The 12,745-nt window shown below is 51.0% G+C and overlaps 1 protein-coding gene across 1 annotated transcript in view; it reads left to right on the top strand.

Moving 5' to 3' along the window:
- QRICH2 (glutamine rich 2) overlaps positions 1-12,745 on the top strand; it is a 34,068-nt gene that overhangs the window by 12,282 nt on the left and 9,041 nt on the right. Inside the window, 8 exon segments of the mRNA XM_053570053.1 lie at positions 1,652-2,658; positions 3,199-3,468; positions 4,879-4,968; positions 7,069-7,776; positions 7,807-8,610; positions 9,834-9,919; positions 10,351-10,448; positions 10,932-11,046. Of these exon segments, the coding sequence (XP_053426028.1) occupies positions 1,652-2,658; positions 3,199-3,468; positions 4,879-4,968; positions 7,069-7,776; positions 7,807-8,610; positions 9,834-9,919; positions 10,351-10,448; positions 10,932-11,046 (3,178 nt within the window).

Below are 12,745 nucleotides of genomic sequence, written 5' to 3'. Positions count from 1 at the left end.
CTCTCATAGTAATCCACCCACCTTGGCCTCCCAGAGCACTGGGATTACAGACATGAGCCACTGCACCCTGCCTAAGCTACACTTCTTACACATTCATCCATGTAGTTATTTCCAGTGCTTTTTATCCCTTTGTATGGATCCAAGTTTGCATCAGGTATAATTTTCTTTCTGCCTGAAGATTTCATTTAATATTTCTTGTAGTGGGGTTCTGCTGTTGATGAATTCTTTTAGTTTTTGTACATCTGAAAACATCTTTCTTTATTTTTGCCCTTGTTTTTACTTTATGTTTGTTTTTATTGCCCTAACATATAGTTGTTTGTGGAAAATTTTCCATGTGCACAACGGAAGAACATATTTTGTTGTTGTTGGGTGGAGTGTTCTATAGATGTCTATTTGTTCTAGTTGGATTATATCAATTCCTTTGTTGTTTGTTTTTACTAGATTTTCAATTTTCTTAGCAATTTCCCTAGAGATTAAAATGAACAACTAAAAATGGTCTGATTTGGATTGATAACAAATTAGATGTACTAGTATACAAAAACGTTGCTTACATATAGCTCCATTCTCTTCCCCATTTTTGTGCTATTATTGCCATACAAATAATATATATATATATTTTTTTGTAGAGACAGAGTCTCACTTTATGGCCCTCGGTAGAGTGCCATGGCATCACACAGCTCACAGCAACCTCCTACTCCTGGGCTTAAGCGATTCTCTTGCCTCAGCCTCCCGAGTAGCTGGGACTACAGGCGCCCGCCACAACGCCCGGCTATTTTTTGGTTGCAGTTCAGCCAGGGCCGGGTTTGAACCTGTCACCCTCGGTATATGGGGCTGGCGCCTTACCGACTGAGCCACAGGCGACGCCCTACAAATAATATTTTTATACACTAAGAGGCTACCATTTTACAATTTTTGCATCTTGGTGGTTATCTTTTTATTAGATGGAGAAGAAAAAAGTTAAAACTTTATACTAGGTTTTTTGGGGGTTTTTTTGCTTGTTTTGAAACAGAATGTTACTCTGTTGCCCAGGCTAAAGTGCAACCTCAAACTCCTGGGTTCAAGCCATCCTCCTGCCTCAGCCTCCCGAGTAGCAGGGTCTACAGGTGCACTCCTTCATTGTATGGACATCTTGGCATCCTTTATGAGTCCACAGAGAAAATTTCTATCTATGGAATGTCTGGGTCTGAGGGTTTGCACATTCACGTTTTACACATATGGCTTACAGGCCCTCCACTGTACACTTTCACCATCAGCAATGAGCCAACAATGGGCAGACTTTATATTTTAAACTTAAATGTTCTTTTTTTTATAGACTCAGCAAAATTCCAGAGGATTATTTGTATTTTGCAGTCTCCCCCCGTCTTTTGTGAAGGGACATTTCATGTTATGATGCCATTTGCAAATATCCAGAGACCTACCCTTCAATAATGTCAAAGTCTTTATGTCCCACTTAGTTTTTAGGTTTTTTTCTCCAAGGGCTCTATCTAAATCATCCCAAGCAGATATCCCAGATTTCCTTCTTTACAATTCTTATAGTAAGTATTTTTAACTGTTGGTTTTTAGTTTCCTTCTTTCTCTTCCACCAGGGCACAGACCTAGCAACAGTGCCTCTTAAATCTAAAGGGTTACTACAAAGTGATAACATTCCAAGTGGAGTTTTTACCAAGCATCCAACTACTGACCAGGCTTTGGATTATTCTGGTGGTTTGGGCCCAGATCAGACCTTCCCAGGATCCAGTGGCACAGGATACTCCTCTGAAGGGCTTACTAGCAGGGGAAAAGTCACTGGTAGAGAACAGTACCCCAAAGCTGCTGATGAAGCTGACATATCAAGATATCAGCGGCCTTCTGTATCCCAAGCTAGAGTAGACACTGATCTTCGTAAGAAAGGAGAGAAGTTCACCTCACCACTTTTAAGAAGAGATGAACGAGATGCAGGACTTGGCCCAGATCTACAAGATTTAACCTTCACCATCGATCAGCATCATGCGTACCCAGATCAGTACAATAGGCTTCCCATTGGCCAGAGTCAAGCCTATCTAAGACCATATTATCATGGAGTAGGAACAACTAGCATGGATAAGCCTGTATCACTACATCCAAGCATATATCCACATGGTGTGGTACCCCTCAGTGTGGGTCAGCTTGGTGTGATACCACCTGCAATGCTCGATCAGGGCTTGGTACCACCTGTCACAGATCAGCATGGTGTGACACCACCACTGGGACCTGACAGAGATAAGCAAGGGCTGGAATTACCTAGGAGCACATATCAGCATGGTATGAGGCTTCCAGGAACAGACCAGCGTGGTATGGAACAGCCTGGTATGGATGAGGGTGGTGTGGAGATAAGCAGGGATAAGCATGGACTGGTTCCTCCTGCCATGTATCAGCAAGGAGTGGCACTGCCTGGTATAGATCAAAGTGGACTGGTTCCACTTCTTACATATCAGCCTGGTTTTGTACAGCCCAGTTTGGCTGCACCTGGCATCATACGACCAGGCATTGACCAGTATGGCTTGATTCAGCCTGGTGGAGATCAGTTTGGTTTGGTGCAAGCTGGTACATATCAGCCTGGATTGGTCCAACCTGGTATGGCTCAACACAGTTTACTACAGCCTGGACTGGATCAGTTTGGTTTGGTACAACCTATCGCAAGTTACCATGGTTTGGCCCAGGCTGGCACAGGTCAGGATGATTTGGTGCAGCCTGGTGAACGTCAGCCTGGTTTGGTACCTCTTGGTGCACGTCAGCCTGGCGTGGTAACTCCTGGCGCAGGTCAGCCTGGTTTGGTACCTCCTGGTGTGAGTCAGCCTGGCTTGGTAACTCCCGATGCAGGTCAGACTGGTACGGTAACTCCTGGTGCAGGTCAGCCTGGGACAGTAACTCCTGATGCAGGTCAGCCTGGGGCAGTAACTCCTAGTGCAGGTCAGCCTGGTTTGGTACCTCCTGGTGTAGGTCAGCCTGGGGCGGTAACTCCTGGTGCAGGTCAGCCTGGTTTGGTACCTCCTGGTGTAGGTCAGCCTGGTTTGGTAGCTCCTCGTGTAGGTCAACCTGGCATGGTAACTCCTGGTGCAGGTCAGCCTGGTTTGGTACCTCCTGGTGTAGGTCAGCCTGGTTTGGTAGCTCCTGGTGTAGGTCAACCTGGCATGGTAACTCCTGGTGCAGATCAGCCTGGTTTGGTAGCTCCTGGTATAGGTCAGCCTGGTTTGGTAGCTCCTGGTATAGGTCAACCTGGCATGGTAACTCCTGGTGCAGGTCAGCTTGGTTTGGTACCTTCTGGTGTAGGTCAACATGGCATGGTAACTCCTGGTGCAGGTCAGCCTGGTTTGGTAGCTCCTGGTGTGGGTCAGCCAGGCGTGGTAACTCCTGGTGCAGGTCAGCCTGGTTTGGTACCTCCTGGTGTGGGTCAGCCTGGCTTAGTAACTCCTGATGCAGATCAGACTGGTATGGTAACTCCTGGTGCGGGTCAGCCTGGGACAGTAACTCCTGGTGCAGGTCAGCCTGGTTGGGTACCTCCTGGTGTAGGTCAACCTGGCATGGTAACTCCTGGTGCAGGTCAGCCTGGTTTGGTACCTTCTGGTGTAGGTCAACCTGGCATGGTAACTCCTGGTGCAGGTCAGCCTGGGACAGTAACTCCTGGTGCAGGTCAGCCTGGTTGGGTACCTCCTGGTGTAGGTCAACCTGGCATGGTAACTCCTGGTGCAGGTCAGCCTGGGACAGTAACTCCTGGTGTAGGTCAAACTGGCATGATAATTCCTGGTGCAGGTCAGCCTGGTTTGGTACCTCCTGGTGTAGGTCAACCTGGCGTGGTAACTCCTGGTGCAGGTCAGCCTGGTTTGGTACCTCCTGGTGTAGGTCAAACTGGCATGATAACTCCTGGTGCAGGTCAGCCTGGTTTGGTACCCCCTGGTGGAGGTCAACCTGGCGTGGTAACTCCTGGTGCAGGTCAGCCTGGTTTGGTACCTCCTGGTGTAGGTCAACCTGGCATGGTAACTCCTGGTGCAGGTCAGCCTGGTTTGGTACCTTCTGGTGTAGGTCAGCCTGGTGTGGCAAGTCCTGGTGTAGGTCAGCCTGGTTTGGTACCTCCTGGTGTGGGTCAGGCTGGCTTAGTAACTCCTGATGCAGATCAGACTGGTACGGTAACTCCTGGTGCAGGTCAGCCTGGTTTGATAGCTCCGGGTGTAGGTCAGCCTGGCTTGGTAGCTCCCGGTGTAGGTCAACCTGGCATGGTAACTCCTGGTGCAGGTCAGCCTGGTTTGGTACCTCCTGGTGTAGGTCAGCCTGGTTTGGTACCTCCTGGTGCAGGTCAGCCTGGTTTGGTAGCTCCTGGTGTAGGACAACCTGGCATGGTAACTCCTGGTGCAGGTCAACCTGGTTTGGTAGCTCCTGGTGTAGGTCAGCCTGGCATGGTAACTCCTGGTGCAGGTCAACCTGGTTTGGTAGCTCCTGGTGTAGGTCAGCCTGGCATGGTAACTTCTGGTGCCGGTCAGCCTGGTTTGGTAGCTCCTGGTGTAGGTCAGCCTGGCATGGTAACTCCTGGTGTAGGACAACCTGGCATGGTAACTCCTGGTGCAGGTCAGCCTGGTTTGGTACCTCCTGGTGTAGGTCAGCCTGGCATGGTAACTCCTAGTGCAGGTCAGCCTGGTTTGGTAGCTCCTGGTGTAGGTCAGCCTGGCATGGTAACTCCTGGTGTAGGTCAGCCTGGTTTGGTAGCTCCTGGTGCAGGTCAGCCTGATTTGGTAGCTCCTGGTATAGGTCAACCTGGCATGGTAACTCCTGGTGCAGGTCAGCCTGGTGTGGTAGCTCCCGGTGTAGGTCAGCCTGGTTTGGTACCTCCTGGCACAGGTCAACCTGGCATGGTAACTCCTGGCGTAGGTCAGCCTGGTTTGGTACCTTCTGGTGTAGGTCAACCTGATGTGGTAACTCCTGGCGCAGGTCAGCCTGGTTTGGTACCTCCTGGTGTAGGTCAACCTGGCGTGGTAACTCCTGGCGCAGGTCAGCCTGGTTTGGTACCTCCTGGTGTAGGTCAACCTGGCGTGGTAACTCCTGGCGCAGGTCAGCCTGGTTTGGTACCTCCTGGTGTAGGTCAACCTGGCGTGGTAACTCCTGACGCAGGTCAGCCTGGTTTGGTACCTCCTGGTGTAGGTCAACCTGGCATGGTAACTCCTGACGCAGGTCAGCCTGGTTTGGTACCATCTGGTGTAGGTCAACCTGGCGTGGTAACTCCTGGCACAGGTCAGCCTGGTTTGGGACCTCCTGGTGTAGGTCAACATGGCGTGGTAACTCCTGGCGCAGGTTGGCCTGGTTTGGTACCTCCTGGTGTAGGTCAACCTGGCGTGGTAACTCCTGGCACAGGTCAGCCTGGTTTGGGACCTCCTGGTGTAGGTCAACCTGGCGTGGTAACTCCTGGCGCAGGTCAACCTGTTTTGGTACCATCTGGTGTTGGTCAACCTGGCATGGTAACTCCTGGCGCAGGTTGGCCTGGTTTGGTACCTCCTGGTGTTGGTCAACCTGGCATGGTAACTCCTGGCGCAGGTTGGCCTGGTTTGGTACCTCCTGGTGTAGGTCAACCTGGCGTGGTAACTCCTGGCACAGGTCAGCCTGGTTTGGGACCTCCTGGTGTAGGTCAACCTGGCGTAGTAACTCCTGGCGCAGGTCAACCTGGTTTGGTACCATCTGGTGTTGGTCAACCTGGCATGGTAACTCATGGCGCAGGTTGGCCTGGTTTGGTACCTCCTGGTGTTGGTCAACCTGGCATGGTAACTCCTGGCACAGGTTGGCCTGGTTTGGTACCTCCTGGTGTACATCAACCTGGCGTGGTAACTCCTAGCACAGGTCAGCCTGGCATGGCAAGTTCTGGTACAGGTCACCCTGGTTTGGTACCATCTGGTGTAGGTCAACCTGGTGTGGTAACTCCTGGCACAGGTCGGCCTGGTTTGGGACCTGCTGGTGTAGGTCAGCCTGGCGCGGCAAGTCCTGGTGCAGGTCAGCCTGGTTTGGTACCTCCTGGTGCAGTTCAACCTGGCATGGCAACTCCTGGCGCAGGTTGGCCTGGTTTGGTACCTCCTGGTGTAGGTCAACCTGGCGTGGTAACTCCTGGCGCAGGTCAGCCTGGTTTGGTACCTCCTGGTGTAGGTCAACCTGGCGTGGTAACTCCTGGCGCAGGTCAGCCTGGTTTGGTACCTCCTGGTGTAGGTCAACCTGGCGTGGTAACTCCTGGTGCAGGTCAGCCTGATTTGGTACCTCCTGGTGTAGGTCTACCTGGCATGGTAATTCCTGGCACAGGTCAGCCTGGTTTGGTACCTCCTGGTGTAGGTCAACCTGGTGTGGTAACTCCTGGCACAGGTCAGCCTGGTTTGGTACCTCCTGGTGTAGGTCAACCTGGCGTGGTAACTCCTGATGCAGGTCAGCCTGGTTTGGTACCATCTGGTGTAGGTCAACCTGGCGTGGTAACTCCTGGCGCAGGTCAGCCTGGTTTGGTACCTCCTGGTGTAGGTCAACCTGGCGTGGTAACTCCTGGCGCAGGTCAGCCTGGTTTGGTACCTCCTGGTGTAGGTCAACCTGGCGTGGTAACTCCTGGTGCAGGTCAGCCTGGTTGGGTACCATCTGGTGTAGGTCAACCTGGCGTGGTAACTCCTGGCGCAGGTCAGCCTGATTTGGTGCCTCCTGGTATAGGTCAACCTGGTGTGGTAACTCTTGGTGCAGGTCAGCTTGGTTTGGTACCTCCTGGTCTAGGCCAGCCTGGGATGGTAACTCCTGGTGCAGGTCAGCCTGGTTTGGTTCCTCCTGGTGTAGGTCACCCTGGCACGGTAACTCCTCGTGCAGGTCAGCCTGGTTTGGTACCTCGTGGTGTAGGTCACCCTGGCACAATAACTCCTCGTGCAGGTCAGCCTGGTTTGGTACCTCCTGGTGTAAGTCACCCTGGCATGGTATCTCCTCGTGCAGGTCTGCCTGGTTTGGTACCTCCTGGTGTAGGTCAACCTGGTGTGGTAACTCCTGATGTAGGTCTGCCTGGTTTGGTAGCTCCTGCTGTACGTCAACATGGCATGGTAGCTCCTGGTGCAGATCAGCTTGGCTTAGTCCAACCTGGTGCTGATCAACGTGGTTTAGTACAACCTGGCACAAGCCAACGTGGTTTGGCCCAGCCTGGGGTAGATCAACATGGTTTGGTCCAACCTGGAATGGATCAGCATGGTTTGGTGCAACCTGGTGCAGATCAGCATGGTGTGGTCCAAACTGGAATGGATCAGCAGGGTTTGGTCCAAACTGGAATGGCTCAGCAGGGTCTGGTGCAACCTGAAATGGATCAGAGTGGTTTGGTGCTGCCTAGGGTAGATTCACATGGTCTGGTGCAAACTGGAATGGATCAGCATGTTTTGGTGCAACCTCATGCAGGTCTTCTTGGTCTGGTCCAACCTGGAATGGATCAGAGAGGTTTGGTGCAGCCTGGGGTAGATTCACGTGGTCTGGTGCAACCTGGAATAGATCCGAGTGGTTTGGTGCAGCCTGGGGTAGATTCATATGATGTGGTCCAACATGTTCTCTATGGCTTGGTTCAACCTGGTGCGTACCCCCCTGGCTTGGTTCAACCTGGCGCGTACCCCCCTGGCTTGGTTCGACCTGGCGCGTACCCTCCTGGCTTGGTTCGACCTGGTATGTACCCTCCTGGCTTGGTTCGACCTGGTACATACCCTGCTGGCTTGGTGCGACCTGGTGCATACCCTCCTGGCTTGGTTCAACCTGGTGTGTACCCTCCTGGCTTGGTGCAACCTGGTGCATATTCAGGTGGTTTGATGCAGCCAGGAAAGGATCCACGCGGTTTGAGACAGCCTGATGCAGATCAGCAAGGTTTGATAGTACCAGGTACTACGCTTCATGGCTCTCCAGCATCCAAAGCAGATCCTCAGAGTGCTCTATCATCACGCCCATACCAACATGGTATGGCACCTCCCAGTAGACAGCAACAAAGCCGGGTGTCACTACTGCCAACCAGTGAAGGTTTAGCATCACCAGATAGAGACCAGAGGGGTTTGGTACCATCAGAAACTTATCAGCAAGACCTGTTACATCCTGGCACAGACCAGCAGAGCCCGACACCATCAAGCTCAGGTTTGGGATCTGTACGCCTAGATCAACAGCATTTGGTATCACCTGGCCCAGGTCAGCCTGGTCAGGTATATTCCGATTTGGATCAGCGTGGCCATGCATACTCTGTCTTAGACCACCATGGTCCAGTGGATCTTGGCTATGGTTGGCCATGGTCCCCACATGTTGATCAGCCTGGCCTGGTAGGTTTGGATGCAGACAGAATGCGTGCCTCACGCCCACTTGGAATTCCTGCCCAGCCTGCCCCAGGGCAAGATGTTACCTTTTCCAGGCATTTAGGCTCCCTCGACCGAGTCTTCCCAGAAAGAAGTGAGGTCCGGAGTGATGTCCAGGGCGAGCGCCGCGATTCCCTAGAGAAAGCTTCCAGACTGGAAACATTTCGTCTGATGGGAGAGCTCATCGGCCTCTATTTGGAGCTGAAAGAGCATCTGAAGGAAGTGGAGGAGGAGGAGGCTGGCCAGACTGACCTGCAGAAGATGCAGAGCTTACTGGCACGGATGAGTGCGTACCATGTTCCCCTTGGCCACAACTCCTGATTGCTAGACTTCCAGAGTCCCTCTGAAATCAGCATTTTCTTTTTCTTCTTCTTTTTTTGCAATTTTTTTTTTTTTTTGTAGAGACAGAGTCTCACTTTATGGCCCTCAGTAGAGTGCCGTGGCCTCATGCAGCTCACAGCAACCTCCAACTCCTGGGCCTAAGCGATTCTCTTGCCTCAGCCTCCCAAGTAGCTGGGACTACAGGCGCCCGCCACAATGCCCGGCTATTTTTTGGTTGCAGTTTGGCTGGGGCCGGGTTTGAACCCGCCACCCTCGGTATATGGGGCCAGCGCCTTACCGACTGAGCCACAGGCACCACCCTTTTTTGCAATTTTTGGCCAGGGCTGGGTTTGAACCCGTCACCTCCAGTATATGGGGCCGGTGCTTTATTCTTTGAGCCACAGGCGCCACTCTGAAATCAACATTTTCATTTTTAGTCAGTCCAGGTTCTCCCAGAGCCTTAGGGGTCCAAATGAATAGGTAGCAAAGAGCAGAATTAAACCAGCAGGACTGAGGGCACTCTAGAGAGGGACAAAGCAGGTTCCTACAGCCTTATCAGTCTTGGGACAGCAGCTGGGAACGTGCGAGGGTGAGGGAAAGCCCTGGAAGGTGGACAGAGAGAGAATTAAACTTAACATTTGCCCATTCACACCTCTAAATAATTAAGATTTTTAGGTGGGTGTGGAAGCTCACACCTGTCATCCCAGCACTTTGGAAAGCTAAAGGGAGAGGTTTGCTTGAGGCCAGGAATTTGAGACCAGCTGGAGCAAAAACGAGACCCCCATCTCTGCTAAAAATAGAAAAACTAGCCGGGTGCAGTAGTGGGTGCCTGTAGTTCCAGCTACTTAGGAGGCTGAGGCAAGAGGATGGTTTGAGCCTAAGAGGTTGAGGTGGAAGTTGCTGTAAGCTATGATGATGCCCCTGCATTCTAGCTGGAGGGAGAGAAAGAGACCCTATTCTCAAAACAAAAAATTTTTAGAGGTGAATGGCAATGGCAACTGAGGCCCCCTTTGGGATGTCAAGCATTAGGTGGGTTTTTTTTATGGGCTTCCCGTCACCAGGAGAAGCAGGACATAGTGGTGTGTCTTGTTCTCTGGAGAAGCTTCATTATTCTGGGGGCTAGAAATGGAGAATGGGTGCCCACTGGGGCGGTAACACCTCAGATGACAAGACCTCCATTTTCCACAGTCAAAAAGGCCATACCTCCTGACCTGCAGGAACAGCTGAAGACATTAAAGAGTTTGGCCAAAGAAATTCGGCAGGAAAAAGCAAAAGTAAGAAAGGGGTGGTTGGTCTACTTTGCCGTGTAACGCTAGTACCAGTACTTTCCATCCTCGTCTTCGCGGGTTGCAGCCCTTTCCCACACATTATTAAGTCATGGGGTCTTGTGCTCTTGTCAGGAAATGCACCTCAGGTATCATCATGTTCATTTTCTGGACCTAAAAAGTGGTGTTCAAAGCTATTGGGATTCAGTTGAGCCAAACAAGGCCTTTGCTGTCTTTATGACATGTGGCAGCCTTAGAGCCAGTTTATAGGACTTTGCGGGGGCCAGAGGTCATTGCAAGGGGCTGCTATACTTCAGCCACTCTCTTAGTGCCAACTTGGTGTCCACAAGGACCTTGGCTCTTGTTAGAAGGGGTTGGGTTAGGATTAGGGGGGAGTGGGAAAGGGGGCTACCTAACCCTCCCTTTTGCGGGATTTGTAGCTGGACAGGCTGCAGAGGATGGTGGAGGGCGATGAGGACCAAGAAGGAGGGAAGGAGTTGAAAGGTGGCCAGTTGAGCTTGCAGCTGGGCATCCTCAGGTAAGATGCCCCGCCAGGTGCTGGTCTCCTGGCATCAAGTATTCTTAGCCAAGGAGGTGATGGCGACCTTTGGCCCACTCGTGCCCCTAACTAACCACTGTCCTTGACCTGGATTGTGTATTCTCTTCAGGTTGCCCATATCTAGTTTAAGCAACTGGTAGAAACTCACTGGGTTCCTAAAACAGCTCAGGACCAGGGCTTAGAGGGGCAAGATGAAGTTGTTTAGACTCTGTCCCCAGTTGGAGGCTGGAGGACACCACTTGCTAGAGCCTCTCAGAGCTTTCTTTGCAATGCCCAGTCCCACTGCCTAAAAGCCTCTCAGGCCAGCATGCCAGGGGCCCACCTCTAGGACTGGACCTGTAGGAGGGTAGTGTGACCCCTTGACCTCATCTTCCCCCAACCCTGACAGCCAGGGCTCTGAGCTGGGAGCCTGGGTCTCTGGGCTGGCCACAGAGCCAGATGGTCTCTTGTTGTGCACCACAGAGTCACTGTGGCTGACATCGAGAAGGAGCTGGCCGAGCTGAGGGAGAGCCAAGAGCGGGGCAAGGCTACCATGGAAAATTCAGTTTCTGAAGCCTCCCTTTACCTGCAGGATCAGGTAAGGATTTCACTCTTCAGCTGCCTTCTTTGAGTGGGCTACAGGTGGTGGGGCAGCCCTGCCTTCCCACTGAGGCCAGGCCCCCGCTCCCCCTCTGTGTGGGGGATTCAGCCCCTTCCTGATCCAAAGCCAGCTCTGAGGCTACAGGTGCGTGAGCAAGGGAAAGGTACCCGTCGGGGTCTGTGTACTTCACATTAAATCTTTTTTCTCTCTTTAATTATATAATTCGCATATCATAAACCTCACCCTTTTAAGATAAACAAGGTGGTTTTTAGTATATGCACAAAGTTGTGCAGCCATCACTATGACTTAATTCCAAAACATTTCATCACCCCCAAAAGACATCCTGTAGCCTTTAGCAGTCTCTCCCCATTCCCCGTCTCCCAGACCCCGAAGACCTGCTCTGTCTCTGTGCACCTACCTGTTCTGGATGTTTCACTTAGTGTGATGTTTTCAAGGTTCATTTGTATCAGTATCTCATCTCTGTGCTGAACAACATTCCATTTTGTGGCTGTACCAGATCACTGGTGCATTCCCTCATCAGCTGAAGGACATTTGGGTTGTATCTTCTCTTTGACTCCTATGAACAATGCTGCTGTGAACATCCACACACAGGCTTTTAGTGAGGATGTGTTTTAATTTCTCTTGGGTAGGTGCCTATGAGTGGAATTGCTGGGTCATATAATAACTGTTTAACCATTTGAGGGACTGCCAGACTATTTTCCAATTCCCACTGGCAACATGTGAAAGTTTCGATTCCTCCACATCCCCACCGACACTTGTTAACTTCCTTTTTATTTTAATTTTTAAGGTTTTTTTGTTGACTTTTTTTTTTTGAGACAGGATCTTGCTCTGTCCTATCTCAGTCTCCTGAGTAGCTGGAACTTCAGGGGCCCACTACCATGCCTGGCTAAGTTTTCTATTTTTAATAGAGACAGGGTTTTGCTCTTGTGCAGGCTGGTTTCAAACTCCTGGCTCAAACAATCCTGTTTTGGTCTCCCAGAGTGCTAGGACTACAGGTGTGAGCCACAGCACCTGATCAATTTCCTTTAAAAAAAAAAAAAAGTATTACATATATACATATTTCTATACTAGAGGGTGTAAAGTGGTATCTTATTGTGGTTTTGATTTGCATATTCCCAATGACTGATGATGCTGAGTGTCTTTTCATGTATTTTTTAGCCATTTGTTAATTTCTTTAGAATAAGATAGACAACTTCAAATCCTTTGCCCATTTGTAAATTGAGTTCTCTTTATTGTTGAGCTGTAAAGAGTTATTTATATATTCTGGATACTAGACTCTCACCTGATAAATGACTTGCATTTGCATTTTCTCCTATTACAAGGGTTGTCGTTCCACTTTCTTGATAGTGTTTGCCTTTAAGGCTTGAATGATGCTGTCCTTGGTCATTTTCCCAGTAAGGAGCATCTGAACCCTCTGAGTACTCCCAGACAGAGCAGTGAGGAAAAGCCTCTCTAGGATTGGCCAAGGGCTTTCATGGCAGGAACACCTTTGTGCTTTCAGCCACTTTCTGGACCCCCTCCCAAGTTGCTGGGGCAGTGGCATGCACCACTTCATGACTCCCAGCCAACCGTCCTGCCTGAGAAGCAGTGGAGAATGTGCAAAGGTCACCTGGCAGTCCAAGTTCATGTCTGAGGTTAGCAACCCCAGGGTCTCCAAGGGCCACCCCCAGAGGAA

Source organism: Nycticebus coucang, chromosome 18 (genome assembly GCF_027406575.1).
Source record: "Nycticebus coucang isolate mNycCou1 chromosome 18, mNycCou1.pri, whole genome shotgun sequence".
NCBI lineage: Eukaryota > Metazoa > Chordata > Mammalia > Primates > Lorisidae > Nycticebus > Nycticebus coucang.
This window is presented reverse-complemented; position numbering and strand designations above follow the sequence as displayed.